At 49.6% G+C, this 18604-nt stretch overlaps 1 protein-coding gene and 1 long non-coding RNA gene across 2 annotated transcripts in view; one reads left to right on the forward strand and one right to left on the reverse strand.

Moving 5' to 3' along the window:
- HRH3 (histamine receptor H3) overlaps window positions 1–7459 on the reverse strand; it is a 38311-nt gene extending 30852 nt beyond the window's left edge. Inside the window, exon 1 of the mRNA XM_077335779.1 lies at window positions 6545–7459. Within this exon, the coding sequence (XP_077191894.1) occupies window positions 6545–6809 (265 nt within the window). The 5' untranslated portion in view covers window positions 6810–7459. The remainder of the gene's footprint in view (window positions 1–6544) is intronic.
- LOC143836465 (uncharacterized) overlaps window positions 1–18604 on the forward strand; it is a 43671-nt gene that overhangs the window by 6367 nt on the left and 18700 nt on the right. Inside the window, exon 2 of the long non-coding RNA XR_013230620.1 lies at window positions 615–737. This is a non-coding gene — a long non-coding RNA (uncharacterized LOC143836465). The remainder of the gene's footprint in view (window positions 1–614; window positions 738–18604) is intronic.

The following is an 18604-nucleotide window of genomic DNA, read 5'->3' on the forward strand; positions in this document are numbered from 1 at the left end:
TTCTGAGATTTGATGAAATTAGGCTATGTCTTGGCCTCTGTGCCCTTTTGCTGGACCTCCAGAGGAACTGTTCGGCCACTGTGAGACACAAGATGCTGGACTAGATGGAGCCTCACTGGCCTGATCCACCAGGGTTCTTATGAAGTCCTTGGTGTCTCGACCCTGTTGTTGGCCCTCCTGAGAAACTGGCTGGCCACTATGTGAGACAGGAGGCTGGCCTAGATGGACCCCCGGTCTGCTCCAGCTGGGCCATTCTGATGTTCTTACACCATGGCACCGGCCCCACCTCAAAGTACAGTGCCACTTGCCCTGGCTACCACCTAAGTTACCAGCAGCCATGCCCAATCCAAAAGCACTCTCAGTTTGAGAGCAGATGAGTGCGGACAGGGAAGAGAGATGGCGTTCAGCCAAGTCTACAGGATCAGCACAGTTTCTCCAGGCTTCCAGCTTTGATCCTTCCAATAAAAAGAAGCGGGCTTGATATTTTCACTGGGAAGGAAAGGTACACATAGGACTTCTTTCGAAATGCTAGGACTTCATCCCTTTATAAGAAAAGCACAAAAAAAAAAAAGGACTGCACACTCGGCTCAATTATGCTTCTTAAATCCCACCAGGTTTGCGGGACCCAGCCCCCTCCAGCCCCGCATTTCAGAGGCCACAGCGATTCAGAGCACCTTCCCGGAGGATTAGTTCTACGCACTTACGCAACTGCATTTCCGCACAGGGAGACAAGCCACGTAAGCAAACCAAAAGCGCAAATACCCTTGCACTTTTTTTTTTTTAAAGGAGAAAATCGCCTGTTGCTATAGTTATTGTGAAGTTGTTGTCTTTTTTTAAAAAATCATAAGAAGTGTTCTTAAAATACATTGCTTTTTGGCATTCAAGAGGAGAGCTCTGTGGAGTGTCTCCTGAGCTGATCCTAGAAGAAGATGAAGAGTTGGCTCTTATATGCCACTTTTCTCTATGCAAAGGAGTCTCAAAGCGGCTTACAGTCGCCTTCCCTTTCCTCTCCCCACAATAGACACCCTGTGAGGTGGGTGAGTCTGAGAGAGCCCTGATATTCCTGCTTGGTCAGAACAGCTTTATCAGTGCTGTGGCGAGCCGAAGGTCATGGCTGCATGTGGGGGAGCAGGGAATCAAACCCAGCTTGCCAGATTAGAAGTCCTCACTCCTAACCACTACACCAAGCTGGCTTTCCTATGGCGAACTACTGCAGTTGAAACCCATTCCAGAACTTAAATCGGGATTGCATCACCAGGCTCACTCCCACCCTGCTTCATTTCTACTCTGCCTTCCTCCCCAACAAGGACCGAAAGTGGCTTACAGAGTTCTCCTTGCCTCCAGTTTATCCTCACAACGCCCCTGTGAGGTAGGTCAGGCGTACGACTAGCCCCAGGCCAGCCAGCAAATATCTGTGGCCAAGCAAGGGTTCAGACTGGGTCCCCCCGATCCTAGCCTGATACTTGGACAACCACAACACACCGGCTTCCGAGTAGCCTGTCTGTGCCACAGAGACAGTAGCAAGAAATGCCCCGTGCATTTTTTTTACTCGGTCTCTGAGCACTGCATTATGCACTGCATGCATGCAGGAGCAAGAAGCGCAGAGAGCATGTGATTTAGCGATAGCCGTAACTGGCTCTCAGGAAGACCCATGGAATGCAAAATGCTTCAAGCTCTCAGGGAGTATCTCACACATCGTAGGCAGGAGAAACCACTTAAACATAAAGAAATCCCTGCTTGGAGGCCAGGGGTTGGATTTAAACATGTTTTCCCTAGGGAATACGGAAAGGGGAAGGTCTGCTTGGACCACCCAAAAGGGCTATGCCGGGGATCATGGGACCTACCCGGAGAAAGGACAAGAAGAAGAAAAGCTGGGTTTTTTATATACCTGCTTTTCACTTATCAAAGGAGTCGCAAACTGACTTCCAATCACCTTTTCCTTCCTCTCCCAAAAAGATACCCTGTGAGGTAGTTGGGGCTGAGAGAGCTCGGTGAGAACTGCTCCGAGAGGACTGTGAGTGGCCCAAGATCACCCTGCTGGCTGCATGGGCAGGTGTGCGGAATCGAACCCAGTTCTCCAGATTACAGCCCACTGCTCTTTAACCACTCCACCACACTGGCTCACTTAAACACGTGGAAGGGAGGAGGGGGATGTACCAAGGAGCGAAACGGGGGTGAGACGGAGTGAAAGAAACCTGGCTTTATCCAACCCTTCTAGCAGGCCAGCCCTAAGCAGCTGCACCCTTCAAAACTGACTTCAGAGGCGGGGACTCTGTTTAAGACTGCCCAGGAAACCACATCACTAATCTGCACAAAACAGATTTGGGCTTTCTGTCCCTGCATGCTCCCCCCTTTTGCTGACAACGCCCGTCAACGCGATAAAAAGTGATTCTTCCCTTAAACTTCTTGTCCTCTTGGGTTTTTTTATTATGCTTCTAAGCGACTTGGCAAGGAGCTAGTCCACCTCGTTCCCCTTTACTGTTAGCCCTCCATCCACCTTGGCACGCCATCCATCTAGTTTGGCATCGGTGGGGAATCTGTGCTGACGACCGTTTTGCACAAGCCCTGCTCTCTCCGGGCTGCCTGGCAGGACCATCCGTCTTTGTTTGAGAGCCTCTGTGTTCAGGGACTGAATCCTGCCATGTGGAACTCTGCCTTCTGGCACGGGAGGCTCTCTGCTTTGAGCTTTGCTATCCAAGGGTGAGCTGTCGGCTTCCGAAAAAGCTACGGGGCAGCTGGGAGGAGGGGGAGGGTCCTCTGGAATCTGTGAAAAGAGATTTCGCTCTTTGCCATTAAGAGGTTTTACTTCAAAAAGCATGTGGACACAATGGAGGGGGTGCAGAGGAGAGGGATGAGGATGATCCAGGGCCTGGGGACCAAGCCCTGTGAGGAAAGGCTGAGGGGCTTGGGAATGTTCAGCCTGGAGATGAGGAGGTGGAGAGGGGACAGGGTGGCTCCCTTGAAGTATTTGAAAGGTTGTCATTTGGAGGAGGGCAGGGAAAGGTTCCTATTGGCAGCAGAGGAGAGGACCCACAGTCATGAGCTTTAAGCTGCTTGTAGAAAGATGTTGCCAAGAAATGGGGAGGGGGGGGATTGTTCAAAGTCAGGGTAGTTCAGCAGTGGAATGGGCTGCTTAAGGAGGTAGGGAGCTCCCACTCACTGGCTGTCTTCAAGCAGCAGTTGGATAGATCCTTCTCCTGGATGCTTTATGCTGATCCTGCATTGAGCAGGGGGTGGGACTAGATGGCCTTCATGGCCCTTCCCATTCTAGGAGTCTAGTTCAGCAGTGGAATGGGCTGCCTAAGGAGATGGGGATCTAACCCTCACTGGTGTTCTTCAAGCAGCGGTTGGACAGATCCTTCTCCTGGATGCTTTATGCTGATCCCGCATTGAGCAGGGGTGGGACTAGATGGCCTTCATGGCCCCTTCCCATTCTAGGATTCTAGGAGTCTAGTTCAGCAGTGGAATGGGCTGCCTAAGGAGGTGGGGAGTCCCCCTCACTGGCGGTCTTCAAGTAGTGGTTGGACAGATCCTTCTCCTGGATGCTTTATGCTGATCCTCCATTGAGGAGAGGGTGGGACTAGATGGCCTCTATTTTCCCCTCCAGCTCAATGATCCTGAGAGCAAAGGAGGTGATATGGTCTGTGCTGTGTCCAGACACCCCAAGCACTAAATGCTTGCAGAAGACCCTGACAGAAGAAACCCACTTAACCCATCTCACTTAAGCCCTTGCTAAATGCTGATGAATAGGAAATTAGCTTTTCACCTTTCACAGGTCCCTATTCCAAGGCTTGGAGCTTTTGTAAACGTATGTCTTTAAAGGATGCTTTCAGACAGAGGAGAGCAGTGGATCAAAGTAAAATATCCGTGCGATAAAGCCATGGGGATCGTTTTTGAATTGCATATTTAGAACTAGGTTGATGGATTGGAGTGGCCAGGCATTTCCCTCCCTGGATAACAGCGCTGTTTGTAGAATGATCGCTTGCATCAGACTCCCATATGGTTGCTTCTCCCCTCTGACACAAACCCACCCCCAGAGCTAACGCCTCCACTTCCCCCAAACAAAACTCCCTGCTAAGATTTTCCCTCTTTCGCAACACCCTTTCAGAACTAGCGTCTCTCTCTCTCACGCGGGTCTACTTTGATGAGCCTGCTGGTGAGAATGAATCAACAGCCGTTGTTAGGTCAGCGGTTACTTCTCACAGAATCTCCTACCACTTGCATTAGGTCTAGAAGGACCTTGCGGGATCATCTTCAGGGTCTAAACCGGAAGGTGGGAAGAGGATCGAGATGGTTTCGATGGGAGAGACATTCTAAAGGAAAAAGCGTGCAGGGGAAGGGGGGTCCTGTTTGTGCTTCCCCCCCCTCTCACGTACGAACACATGGGAGGCAAGGACCACAGATGTAGCCCTCCCTCCTGTCTCGGGTAGAATGAAGACGTGCATAGGAGTTCGACAGCCTTCAGCGAGCACAAGGGAGCAGGTTTTAGAAGATGCATGTCCTTTGATGCGCATCTCTCTGGTCGTCTGATCCCCCCCCCCCCATTTTCCTTTCATAGTATGGGAAACTACTCTTTATTACAGAAATGAATGTAGAAAGAGGGAAGTACCACAAGCTCAACCAACATCTCTGATCCCCACAGAGGGAGTTTAACCCTTCCTCGAGATACTTAATTGTTTGAGTGTCTTGATGGGAGACAGATGGGGGTATGGGGAGGGGGGGAATCCTACATTTGGGGGTTATTGCTTATTCTGTTTAGGACTAAGGTGGCAACCCATCTCTGCCAGCCTGTAGGGGTTTTTTAATGGTTCAAAGTCTGCAGTAGATCATACTAGATTTGGGTCCTGCAGTCCTTAGAGACTATTAGATTGGGGGGGGGCAGCTTTCAAGAGTCAAAGTTCTCCCTATCTGACAAATTCAAATGAGTAGCCGTGTTGGTCTGAAGTAGCACAATAAAATCAGAGCCCAGTAGCACCTTTAAGACCAACAAAGATTTATTCAAGGCGTGAGCTTTCGAGTGCAAGCATATAGTCTGATGAAAAGCTCAATAGCACTCAAAAGCTCATGCCTTGAATAAATCTTTGTTGGCCTGAAAAGGTGCTACGGGACTCTGATTTTATTGTCCTATCTGACAAAGAGAGCTTTGACCCTCAAATACTTATGCCCTGCCCATTCTTATTGGAATTGAAGGTGTTACGAGATTAAGCTGTTTTGGATGTGCCTTTGTAAACACAAGGATGTGCCTGCACACGTTCCGGTGAAAGGAAGTTCTTCCAAACTTCCTGGACTTTGGGCTGATCCTGCGTTGAGCAGGGGGTTGGACTAGATGGCCTGTATGGCCCCTTCCAACTCTATGATTCTATGATTCTATGACTTGTGCCAGTTTAGGCTGCGTTTCTTATCTGGAATGGAGGGTTTTTTTTTAATACCGATGGGGATTATTCTTAGATACCTTTTCAAGCTTTGGTTCAGGAATCAAGGTAGGCAGTCAGTACAAGGAATAATGCCAAAACCCAGCCCCAACATGGATCTCAAGTGGGTTCCACCCTCCGTGCCATGGTTACAGGGTGGAGAGAGAATGCCTGGTTATATAAACCAAGTTGGACGACCATGGCAGATATGAATTCCACCAGTCCAAGCCTCTTTGTGACAACACCCCTCTTGCTTAAAGTCCATTTTTTTCTCCGACTCTGAAAGCCACGAGAAAATGTACTGGCTTTCCTAAACACAATCGGAAAAAATATTTCAGATGTATCTTGTTAGATGTTAGACTGGAAAAGACCAAGCCCTGTGAGGAAAGGCTGAGGGACTTGGGGCTGTTCAGCCTGGGGAAGAGGAGGTCAAAAGGGGATAGGATGGCTCTCTTGAAGGATTTGAAAGTTTGTCACTTGGAGGAGGGCAAGGAAAGGTTCCTGTTTGCAGGATAGGACCCACAGTAATGGATTCAAACTATGTGTATAATGGAATTGGCTAGATATCAGGAAAAAAAATTCACAATCATAGTAGTTCAGCTGTGGAATCAGGTGCCTGAGAAGGTGGGGAGCTCCCCCTCACTGGTGGTTTTCAAACAGGGGCTGGACAGATCCTTATCCTGGATGCTTTAAGCTGATCCCGCATGGAGCAGAGGGTTGGACTAGATGACCTCTAAAGTGCCTCCCAACTCTAGGTTTCTATTTCCCTCCAGTTACTTTTTAGAAGCCCTAAGGAGTAGAAGGCTGAATTGCCCCCTCCGGGCCAGCCCTGCTAAGCTTCCCCCACCCCCACCCCTGTTTTTCCAGATTCCCATCCGAGCTGCATCTGCAGAAAGGAGTGGTGACTCACGAAAGCTTGCCCGCCGCCCCAAATCGCGTAAGCCTGGACGGCGCTCCCTGGACTCCTGGCTCCTCTCTGTCGCTACAGACAGACTCTTGAACTCCCTTCCCTGCTTTTTCTTTTGGGGCGAGGGGGGGATTAGCTGTGGACCTCCCCCCCCCGTTCAAGTCCCCGAGACCAGGGTCTCCCGGGCAGCGGAAGAAGAGAGGTGAAGCCGAGTCGGGTACTTTACCTACTAGGAAATCGGAGATGGCAAGGTTGAGGAGGAAGTAGTTGTTCTGCGTCCGCAGGCTCGAGTCCACCACGAAAGCCAGCATGACCAGCGCGTTGCCCACCACCGTGGCCACGATCAGCAGCGCCATCAGCACGGCCAAGGCGACGGTCCACAGGGTGGAGAAGCGGCCGGCCAACAGCTGCTCGCCGCCGCTGGCACCGCCGCCGCCTTTCTCCGCGCTGCCGGAGCCGTTCAGCGGCCAGGCGGCCGGGGAGCTGTCCATTTCAGCACCACGGCGGGGCTCAGCGGATCCAGCGGGCGGCGAGCGGCAGCGCCATCGCCGGCCGCCGGGGCTCGCGTCCTCCGGGCGGGCAGTCAGAGGAGAAGCGACCCCTGGAGCATCGCCGCTTCGCCCCTTCGCCTTGAGACGCGCAAGGAACCCTCTGACTCCGGCTCCGCTTCTTTCCTCGACGGAGTCCGTCTCCGGCTCGCCCTCCTCGTCCCTGTCCTCTCCGCCCTCCTGATTTTTGCTCCCCCCCCCAAAAAAAAGGGGGGAGGACGAGAAGAAGCCTCTGCTCGCTGCGAGAGCGCCTGGATGATCCCTCTGCAGCTTGGCCAGCGAGCGAGCGAGCAAGCGAGCGACTCGCCTGCAAGCCAAAAATATAAGAAGCGGAGCGGCGGCTGCTGCCCAAAGGAGGCGGAGGCGCGCCTCGAACCCGTTGAGCTAAAGAGCGCGGCGAGCGCTGGTGGGCAGCGCCAAGCGGCGCCCCCAGATTCCTCTCCCCCTCCTCTCAACTGAGCCGGCGCTTCTGATCTTCTGGCTTTCAGGCGCAGCCGGGGAAAGTTCGCGGAGGGGTGCCGAGGCAGAGGGGCACGCACGACCCCACCGCCCGGGCGAGCGCCGCGATTGCGCTTGGGGGACAATTAGAACTGATTGCATGAATAATCAGCGAGGATAAGGCTTGGCAGGAATTGGCCGGCGCATTTGGGGATGCCTCGGTGTGCCTGCCTGTGCCTGCGTTTATCCACAGGGAGGGAGGGAGAGAGAGAGAGAGAGAGAGAGAGAGAGAGAGAGAAACTCCTGTTGAAATAATACCACTTTCCCTCCAACTCCAGAAAATATCGCTTTAATGATTCCAGTACCGGCTGTCTTTCTGATTAATATGTAAACAGCACTTTTCTTTTGCATCCTGCGTTGTGCTTGTTTATGTTTGGAGCAAATGGTTTCTACAGATTCCGTTGTGATTTACTGGTGAATAAAACATGTTGTTGTTGTTATTGTTTTATTAAGGCAACAGGGCCCTAGCAGAAGTGGAATCTGGATCCCATTCTCTCACATTTTTAAATGTTATTTTTTTCCCAGCCCTCCCTCCCTCCCTCCCTCCCTCCCTCCCTTCCTTCCTTCCTTCCTTCCTTCCTTCCTTCCTTCCTTCATTCATTCATTCATTCATTCAGCTTTATACTGCCCCCCGTCTGCAAATGGGCTCAGGACAGTTCACAACAATGGGATAAAACAATCAATAAAACAATCAAAACAGCATAAAATTACTAAAACTAATAATAAACTATCAGCAGCCAACAAAACCACACCTCCCCAGCCATCTTCCTTCTGGCCTACAGGGCGGATAGTATATTCCAGAAGAGGAAGGAGAGCAGGGAAACAGAGTTGCTTAGCCCTGACCTCAACCATAGACCAGGCAGAATAGTGCTGGTTTACAGGCCCTGCAGAACTATAATAGCTCAGCCAGAGGCCCGATCTTGGATGGCAGCTCCTTCCACCAGGTTGGAGCCACAGGGAGAAAGGCTCTGACACTGATTGAGGCCAGGTGGATAATTTTGGTACCAGGCATTACCAACAGATTGGCACCTGAAGAATGGAGTGTTCTCCATCTATCCTCCAAAAAACTCAATGAAGCTTATGTGGTTCTTTAACCCTCCATGGTATCTTCACAACAACCCTGTGAGGTAGGTGAGGCTGAAGGAGAGAGTGACAGGCCCAAGGGCAGCTTCACAACCTTCCAGGGCTTCACCCAACTCTCTGATTTCTCCACCACGATGGCTTTGGATACAGGTACGATTGGCTGGACATCAGTTTGGCCATTAGTAAACATAAGAGATTTATTGAGATTTCTGCTTGAGATAGGGCCCAGCCTCCTCCCAGGGGTGTCTTATTAGGTCAGCTGTAGATAAGGGTGTAATTTCCTGGAGGCACAGAGTTCTTCTCCAGGTGGGAAAGGCAAAAGCTTTTTATTCCGTCTAGGGCTGCCATCCACAGGGCTATGGAAATCTTCAAGTGGCTGCTAGAAAAGAATGCCTCACAAGCAAGAATAATAGTCTAGACAGATAATAAAATACTAGTGCAAGCGCTGGGACGGCAGAATGGACTACACCACTTAAAACTGCAGGGGAGGAATTACACGTTTTTGAGATTTCCTCTGCATTAATGATGTATTTTGAATGATAGCACAGCATGCAGAGAGCTGGCCAGACACTTTCATTTCAGGGGCTACTATTTTTCCCTCCCTCCCTCCCTCCCTCCCTCCCTCCCTCCCTTCCTTCCTTCCTTCCTTCCTTCCTTCCTTCCTTCCTTCCTTCCTTCCTTCCTTCCTTCCTTTCTCCATCTCAGCCCTTTGGTTTGGACTTGTGTATACAGCTGCTGAGTGAACAGTTGAGTAGACAGATACCCCCTGTTAGAATTGCAATCAGCAAGTGATTTGGTGAAGTCAACCCTGAAGGGTTGTTGTTATTAAGCCGATCTACCACTAAGCTGCACCTATGTGCTCAATAGTGACACCAAATGGTGACCTCTGGGATTGCAGCCATAAGGAGTGGAATTTTCCAAGCAAGTAGCTGGAAGATCCCTTTGTTTAAGTTGAGTCACCACCCACTTCCTCCTTCTTCTGGAAGAGAAGTTTCCTCTGCAAGTGAGGAGGAAGCAATCCTCAATTAAGCTCTCAGCTCTCTCTGTCTGCTGATGTGTGGGCATGCAGTCTTGCTTGCAAAGCCCAGCCATAGGGGCTTGCAGTGTGTTTTCTTAGTAATTACTCTTTAAGCTTTTGTGCACTGCTTCGGTAAGGCAACTGATGCAGATGAGTATGATAGACATTCACGTATAATCAAACAATCATAGAATCATAGAGTTGGAAGGGACCTCCAAGGCTATCTAATCCAGTTCTCTGAAAAATGTCAAGATTATTCCTTTTAAACCCCAAACCGCTATGAGGCTGGCTCTGTGCCTCATCCATTAAAGGTAACCAAGAGCAGCAAACCCTTTGCTACTTTCTAGCTCTTTACCGCCACATCACACTGTCTGCTCATATTTAGCTTTGGGTTCACATGTATCCCAAGATCTTATTCGCACACACTGCTACCCAGCAGTGTCTTTCCCATCCAGTAGGCACCCTTCTCATTTGAGTGACCCAGATGTAGAACTCTGCCCTTCTCCTTATTGAATTGCATCTTGTTCTCATTTGCCCACTTTTTCAGCATGTTCCGATCTCGTTGATCTCTCTCTCTATCTTCTGGGGTGTCCCAATTTGGTGTCATCTGCAAATTTAATGAGTCCCTCCACCCCCTTGTCCAAATCATTGATGAAAATGTTAATCTACTTTCACTGCGCTTTGCAACTGGATTTTCCAGGAGAAATGGCAAAAGCCATTTGGAAACGGACACGGAAGTGGATTGGAACGGTCTTATTTAGCCTGCTATTAAATTCAAGTCAGCGTATTAATTTTTTCCTAATGTTAGTACATTCATTTGGATGTTGGCACTTTTCTTAAAATTAAAAAGCTTCTCAAAGTAGAAACAATTTCTTCTTGTTTTCCTGATATACGGCATGGAATACACAGGGTACAGTACCTTCGTTGGCATGCTAAGGATAAAACTGAACAGTAAATAATAAATACCAATTATTGCCAAACATCATATATAAACAAGCAGTCATGGAATACATAAATAATACATTAGTGTACAAATTTACCATTTTATGCGACGGGGATTGATTGATTTATTCCATCCATTTCAATACCGCCCCTCTCGGTCACCCATCTCAGGGCAGTGAGCAGCAAGAATTCATTGTATAAACAATAAAACAATTCAGCAATAACATCTACAAACTCTAAAATCACAATTTAAGGTATAAAGAATTATCTACGTTATCAGCATCAACAGTATGTTCCAGGGTTGAGCTGATTGATGACAATGTCAGAAGGCCCGAGGAGTAGGAAAGAAGGGGCACAAAGGGGGCCTGGTAATTTTGGAGGTGTAATTTCCTAGCTGGCCTCAACCATAGGCCTGGCAGAGGAGCTCCATCTTGAAGGCCCTGTGGAACTTAGTCAGTTCGGCCAGGGCCCTGATGTCCCTGGGGAGCTCATTCACTGGCAGTCTTCAAGCAAAGGTTGGATACACACTTTTCTTGGATGCTTTAGGATGCTTAGGGATAGTCCTGCGTTGAGCAGGGGGTTGGACTAGATGGCCTGTATGGCCCCTTCCAACTCTATGATTCTATGATTCCATGATTCCACTAGGCAGGAGCCAGGGCCAGGTTGAGGCCAGGTGAATTTCTTCAGGGATCATGCATAGCCATTGTGCATCGCAGGTGCAAAAATGAGCAATACAGTTATTCAAAAGTGGCACAAATGCAAGAATTCTCTCATCATTGGGGAGCTCATTTGGTTCAGGTCCAACCCTCTGGCATTGACAGTGATGCAGTACTCAAGGCCTAATTCTTCACTTTAATTAGAAATCCTCATCATGCCCACTTGGACCCCCATCAAATGCATTATTCTAAGATTGTTGGCTAAAAGTATTGCTGTCAAGGATTCCTTGTCTGAACGCCATGGGCTCCCAGAGCTGCACATGGAAAACAATCCTTGTTTATTTGCATAACATTCAAAAAAAAATGTCTCATCTCTAGGCAACACAGGGCCCCAAAGTCATATAGCAAAGAAAACATGAGCATCTAGTTTAACTATCTAACACATTTCAAGCCTGTATTAGAGGACCCAGCATTAAACTCCCAAAAGTCAAAGGCTGTAACTCTAGGGCTCTCTACATTGCAGCTTTTTTCTTCCAGATTTTAGCCCTGTTATTAATAATTAGATTTATAAAGCACCCCTCCCTTAGGGCAGTTGTGGTTTTTTGTCCAACCGGCGTCCTGTGGTGATGACCAATCGGGACATGTTCTTGCTGGAACCCTCATCACTCCTGATTCCCCACTCCCATCCTGTGCGCTGCAGGTTCTCGTGATAAGCCAGTGACCCATTCCTAACGCTGGCCTTGAGGACCCCTGCAAGTCAATGGCCTATTATGCACGGCCGCTGAAACGGCAGCATGGAGAACGCGGAGGAGGAAGAGGCGAAGCAAACCGCTTACGCACGGGACAGAACGCAACAGTGGCAAAACCCAGAGTATCCGATTATGCACACGGCTACTCCGGAGCCGCTTCTGGTTGCGCCCTGGTCCCGGGAAGCTCCACTTTCTTCCGCATTTCGCTAATGTGGCTTTTTCGGTGGCCTATGTTGACTCTGCGCCCGGTTGCCGCCTGCAGCGTGCATAATTGGTGATTATAGCTGCTACCATTCCACCCCGAATGCGGACCTTCCGCTCCATGCATAATGGGCCGACGTGAGCCCATGACTACACCTAGTAACCCATAAGAGGAACGGGAGAGCTTTGCCTCACAATCGCTCTGAAAAACATTGATTGATCCCCCTGCTTTGCCCTCCCACAGAATTCACAAGAGGTGACAGTGATGGATTTTTGAATTTTATTTTGTCTCCTGCAGTCAAGCCCACATCCTTAGGAGTGACAGAGATGGATTCTCGGTTGTCTGTTTTCCTCCGGCAACAAACTTGAGTGCTGGAATTCTAATCAGAGGCTGAAAGTGGAGAAAGGGGAAGAAGAGAGAGTGAGGGGATCGGACAGGGGGAGATGGAAGGGGCGTTAGCAGAGGAAGATAATGAAGAGTGTGCAGTAGACATTCTGCCTGCTATCAGAAGAAAGGGAGGAAGGAACCGGCAAAAGAAGAGATTGACAAAGAGGACTGAAAAGAGCCAATGGCCATTTTTCTCTCTGCAAGGATTGTCACCCTTCTCGGCAAGCTAAAGATTTGGGGCTTTATCTTTCTTTTTTCTCTTTCGGCTCACGTTAGCGCTCCAGCGAAAGATTGTTGGCTTTCTCTCGATAACATTTCTGAAATCCAGCCAACCTAAACTCTTTTTTAGAGTCGTGTTTTCTCCAGCGCATATCGACGGGCGTAATCTTTTGTGTCTCAGTCTTTCTGCCTCTTATGTCAGTCCTGTTCTCTCTCATCTCAGATCCTCCGCCCCCCGTCTGCCTAATTTTTCCTTTCTTTGCAGTTCCGTGTCACGTCTTTGCGGCATTCTTTCCCCTGCCTTCCTCTATTGTTTCATAGTCAGTTGAAACCTCTTCATTTGATGTTCAAGAGTCTTCGTGGGCTTCTATTGTCTCATTTATCTTTGTTGCTGTCTTTTCTTCTCTGCAGCCCCTTCATTCACCAAAGCTAATCTTCTTACTAATCCTCTGCTCTTTTAAGTTGTTTCTGTGTGGCCGTTCCTTAAGTGTGCAACTTGCTCCCTTTGAGACCCTTGGTTGTCTCCTTAGATCCCACATGGTGTAAATATGAACAGCTTGCCTACTACACCTTTCTCCTACTTGATCTTCTGTCCATACTATCCTTTCCATTCCTGCTTTCATTTGCATAGTTATTCATTTATATCCTGCTTTTTCTCCCTAGAGAGGCTTACCGTTCTGTAGCATTCTGTTTATTCCTGCTTTCTTTTGTATGTTCATTTATACCTTGCTTTTTCTCCCCGGTGGGGAGCCTGAAGGGGAGAAACAACAGTTTTCCTATATCTACCACCTGCATTTGTTGTATTCCTGCTTTCTTTTGTGTATTTATTAATTTGTACCCTGCTTTTTTCCCCCAGTGGTGGACCGAAAGGGAAGAAAATCATAGAATCATAGAGTTGGAAGGGGCCATACAGGCCATCTAGTCTAACCCCCTGCTCAACGCAGGATCAGCCCAAAGCATCCTAAAGCATCCAAGAAAAGGGTGTATACAACCTTTGCTTGAAACAACAGTTCTCCTATATCTACTGCCCATTCTGTACCATTTGTTGCATTCCTGCATTCCTTTGCATATTTATTCATTTATATCCTGCTTTTTCTCCCCAGTGGTGGAACCAAAGTGGCTTACAACAGCTTTTCTACATTTGCTGCCCATCCCATAGTCTTCTTTTTCAAAGTGTTCTTCTTCTTGTGGGTGTGTAAATGGCATGCCGCAGCCAATTTATGGTCCCCAGTCCAAACACTAGCCAGAGTCAACCTTGTTTAGCTTCCAAGGTTTGGCAAGACCAGACTCACCTGGGCCATCCAGATCAGGGGGGGGGGGGTGGAAACAACGGATTTATGGCATAGGGTTTTCAAGGCAATGGACAAGCAGAGGAGGTTTGCCCTTGCCTGCCTCTGCAAAGCACCCCTGGTCTCCCCTGGAGGTCTCCCATCCAAATACTAAGCAGGGTCAGCCCTGCTCAGTTTCTGAGATCTGACAAGATTGGGCTGGCCTGGGCCATCCATGTTAGGGAATATCTTAGTTATTTTTTTCACCTAGAGTTTTGCAAGTTTGTGTACGGCTCTTATTCTTTTTTTTTTCTTTAAGTGGAGTTTGCAGTTCCGCATTTAGCTGCTTTCAGGCTCCTGCCCTTTTGTGACTCTTTTCTCATGATTCTGCTGTTGCTTCCGGTGATTTGTCTGCTGCTGTTTTTGTAACACTTGTTTCTATTCCTGCACATTTTAATGAGTGTTGTAAGCCACAAAGGAAATGCTACATTGAAAACATAGGACATTATATATATATATATATATATATATATATATATATATATATATATATATATATATATATATATATATATATATATATATATATATATATATATATATATATATATATATATATATATATATATATATATATATATATATATATATATATATATATATATATATTTCAGTATCAATTATTGCATAGACATTTGTTCAATTTTAACCAGATGGCACAAAGCTTCCCCTATCTCTTTCATAGCCTTTTTTTTTTAAATCCTTTTTAGATTGTAACTCTGTGAATAGGGGACCTGATTAACTTTATCCCCGTACAGTGCCAAGATATATCATCATCAACAACATCACTGCCTCTGTTGAGCTTAAAATCATAGAGTTGGAAGGGGCCTCAAAGGCCATCTAGTCCAACCCCCTGCAGAATGCAGGAAATTCACAACTACCTGCCCATCCACAGTGACCCAAATTCCATGCCCAGATGATGCCCTCCACAAAGCCAGAATCTCTCACCAGTCTGGTTTGGAAGAAATCTGCTTGATGATGATAATAATGATGAACACATATGAAGCTTCCATATGCTGAGTCAGATGTTAGTCCATCAAGATAGGTATTGCTTACTCTGACTGGCAGCTGCTCTCCAGGGTCTCGGGGAGTGGTCCTTCACATCATCTACTACAATATATGAAGTGACCATATGCTGAGTTGGACCATTAGTCCTTCAAGGCCAGTATTGCTGACTCTAACATTGTAGCGATTTTCCAGTGCTTTGTACTCTGTCTGGTCCCGATAAATTCTCTCTCCGGGTCAGGAGGAAGGTGGTCAGTGGGGATCAGTATAAGATCAGTGGTAGACTGGAAGGCCAAAATAGCTCTGGAAAAGGCCCTGACCTTTCTTCTTCTTTTTACTGACAGAAACCAAGGTTTGAAGGATGACAGTACATTTATGGTTGCCTAGCAAACCCCCCTTTGGCCATTGAGATCTCAGAGGGCCTCTGCTTCTTAAAGATACAGGCGCCGCTTCTATTATTTGTGGGGAGGGGTTAACCCCACCATCTATTTTTTAAGCTTTCTGATATTTGTGCAAACCTGGGTTTACAAAAAAAAAAAATTCTGGTCCGTCTGTAGCTCAAAACCCTGGATTTAAGAATCCACAGATAGATCCACGCTGAAAATTAATATTGTAAATGGGTAGCCTGAGGAACAGGAGATCACATGAGTTCATGGTAGGAGTGAAAATGGCCTTCCTGACCGCTATGCTCCTGGGCCATGCCAGCTGCCATTTCCTTTGCTCACTGGCTTCTATGTGTGTGAGCAGTTCAGACTCCACTGGGTGGGAGAATAAAACCATTCAAATAATCTTTATTCTAATGTTTTGCAACGGAGTCATTTTATCCAGCTGCCACTCTCAAGAGGAGAGTGGTACAGTACAGAATAATGAGATGCGCATGAATGTCTAGAGCTCCCCGCGCTGGCCCCGGTATTTTGGAAGCCCCCAGGAAACACGCCTACTCAATTCGTAAGTCGGTAAACAGAACAGTGGCTGTGTTTCCTCTGGAAGGACATTCTGTCCCATGCCTGCATCTTCCTGGGGCTTTCGGTAGCGAAAAGCAGCCTTTCTCTATTAAAGAAAGGCTGAAAAACCAAGAAGCTCCAAGCCTAGAGCTGAAGTCCAACCACTAGCTGGTTGGAGCTCGAGAAGCAGCATCACCAACAATGCTTGTCCCCAACCGGCAGCGTTTCTTGAACACTTAGTCATCTGATGGACAGCAGCTGATCCATTTGGCAGATGCTGTTTGAAGGGAATGATAACCTGAGGGACCACTTAACGTAACTATGCCACCCGAAAGACATCAGGATCGTCCAGTGCAAATAAATTGATGATCACTGGCTCAAAAGAAGAAGAAGAGGAAGAAGAAGAGTTGGTTCTTATATGCCGCTTTTCCCTACCCAAAGGAGGCTCAAAGCGGCTTACAGTCGCCTTCCCATTCCTCTCCCCACAACAGACACCCTGTGGGGTGGGTGAGGCTGAGAGAGCCCTGATATCACTGCCCGGTCAGAACAGTTTTATCAGTGCCGTGGCGAGCCCAAGGTCACCCAGCTGGATGGAGGAGTGCAGAATCGAACCTGGCATGCCAGATTAGAAGTCCACACTCCTAACCACTACACCATCTGGCCCCAGGCCAGACTTGGTGGAAGGAGCTCCCAGAGGAGCCAAGGACCATGATAGAACTGAGTCAGTTCCACAGGGCCTGTAAGACGGAGCTCTTCCACCAGGCATTTGGTTGGGGCCAATGAACATCTGGGCAGCTCAATTAACATCTTGGGCCCCATCTATACCAGTGGTTCTCAACCTTCCTAATGCCGCGACCCTTTAATACCGTTCCTCGTGTTGTGGTGACCCCCAACCATAAAATGATGCAAGGGTTCTTTCACAGAAATCCAACCAAAACTGAGCAATGGCGTGAAGATCCATGGTTCATGATTGTGTATAAATTGTATATAAATTGGCGGGTGCTTTCAGGGGGAGCAGCAACAATGGCTGCCCCCCCTCTGGTCAAGCTGCTTGCCCTGCCACAACCCCTGTCAAAGGGTCATTTGACCCCCAAAGGGGTCCCAATCCCCAGGTTGAGAACCACTGCTCGATACGGAGACGCCTCCTCTGAAACCGGGGTTGCCACACAGTAGGTAGGATTGTTTTATTGTGCTGTTAGCTGCTGTATTTCTGTACTGTTTTATATAATACTAGCAAAAGAGCCCATTGTAATTCCAATACAATGGGCGCTAGAATGGGAAGGGAAGGGTAGCGAGCAGAAAGGGCAGCAAGGAGAAAATGGGCGCTAGAATGGGAAGGGAAGGGTAGCGAGCAGAAAGGGCAGGAAGGAGAAAAGGAGCGAACCTTACCGGAGGCGTCATTGAGTGCTGGCGGGCTGCAGCGGCGGCGGCGGGGCATCCTGGGCTGGGTGGAGGCGGCGGCGGCGGGTAGCTGGAGGCGGCGGCGGCCATTTGCGTAGGTCTGCGATGTTCGGCGGCAGCCATTCTCGGCGTCAGCGGCTGGCTGACGGCAGCAGCGGGGGATCTTTTCGGCCATTCTCGGCCATTGTCGTCGTCGGCGGCTGGCTTGCTGGCTGCGTCGGCGGCTGGCTGGGGGGGGCAGCGGTTGGCTTGCGGCGGCGGCCATTTTCGGCAGCATCGTGGGCTGGCTGGCGGCGTCGAGGGCGGGCTTGCGGGGGCAGCGGCTGGCTTGCGGCGGCGGCCATTTGCGGCGACATCGGGGGCTGGCTGTCGGCGGCAGCGGGTGGCTTGCGGCGGCGAGGGCTGGCTGGCGGCGGCAGCGTCTGGCTGGCGGCTTGTTCGCGTTGTTGGCAGCTGGCTGGCAGCGGCGGCGGCCATTTTTTTAGGTCCGTGGGAAGCACGGACTTGAGTCCCCGGCAGCCGCACGCTGGCCGGCCGCTGGGGGCTCCCTGGGCGGCGGGCTGACGCGGTGAGAGGCGCTTCGCGCCTCTCGCCGCGTCAGGCCGCCGCCCAGGGAGCCCCCAGCGGCCGGCCAGCGTGCGGCTGCCGGGGACTCAGTAGCCGGCGGCCTGACGCGGCGGGAGGCGCTTCGCGCCTCCGGCCGCGTCAGGCCGCCGGGCAGGGAGCACCCGCCAGCCGCGCTACGCGCGGCTGGCGGGTGCTCCCTTGCCAGCGGCCTGACCCCTCAGGAGGCGCTTCGCGCCTCCCGAGGCGTCAGGCCGCCGGCCAAGGAGCAACTGCGAGCCGCGCTGCGCGCGGCTCGCAGTTGCTCCGGCAAGGAATTGGAGGGACCAATCGGCAGGCGCTTCGCGCCTGCCGATTGGTCCCTCCAATAGTCTGTCTGGGGGAAGGGGCCACTCGGCACCCTTCCTCATCCCGGACACAGCCCGCCTTCCAAGGGCTTACTCTTTTATTTAGTCCGTGGCGCCCGCGGCGCCACGGGCGGTGTACAGATGTTGCAAGCACCCAGAGCTGGCATTGCCGGGAGGGGCAGGGTATAAACTTTAAAACACACCAACAAACAAACAATGTTTATTTCTATCCCACCCTTCTGTATCACTCAGGGCGGGTAACCACAACAGAACCACTTCCAAAGTTACATTTTAAAACATTTTCAATCAGCAGCAATCTTGGAGGGGAGAAAAGCAAGGTACGCCGTAAGGACCACCTCTCCTGCTACAACCACCCATAGCGCTGTCTGCAGGAA

Source organism: Paroedura picta, chromosome 4 (genome assembly GCF_049243985.1).
Source record: "Paroedura picta isolate Pp20150507F chromosome 4, Ppicta_v3.0, whole genome shotgun sequence".
NCBI lineage: Eukaryota > Metazoa > Chordata > Lepidosauria > Squamata > Gekkonidae > Paroedura > Paroedura picta.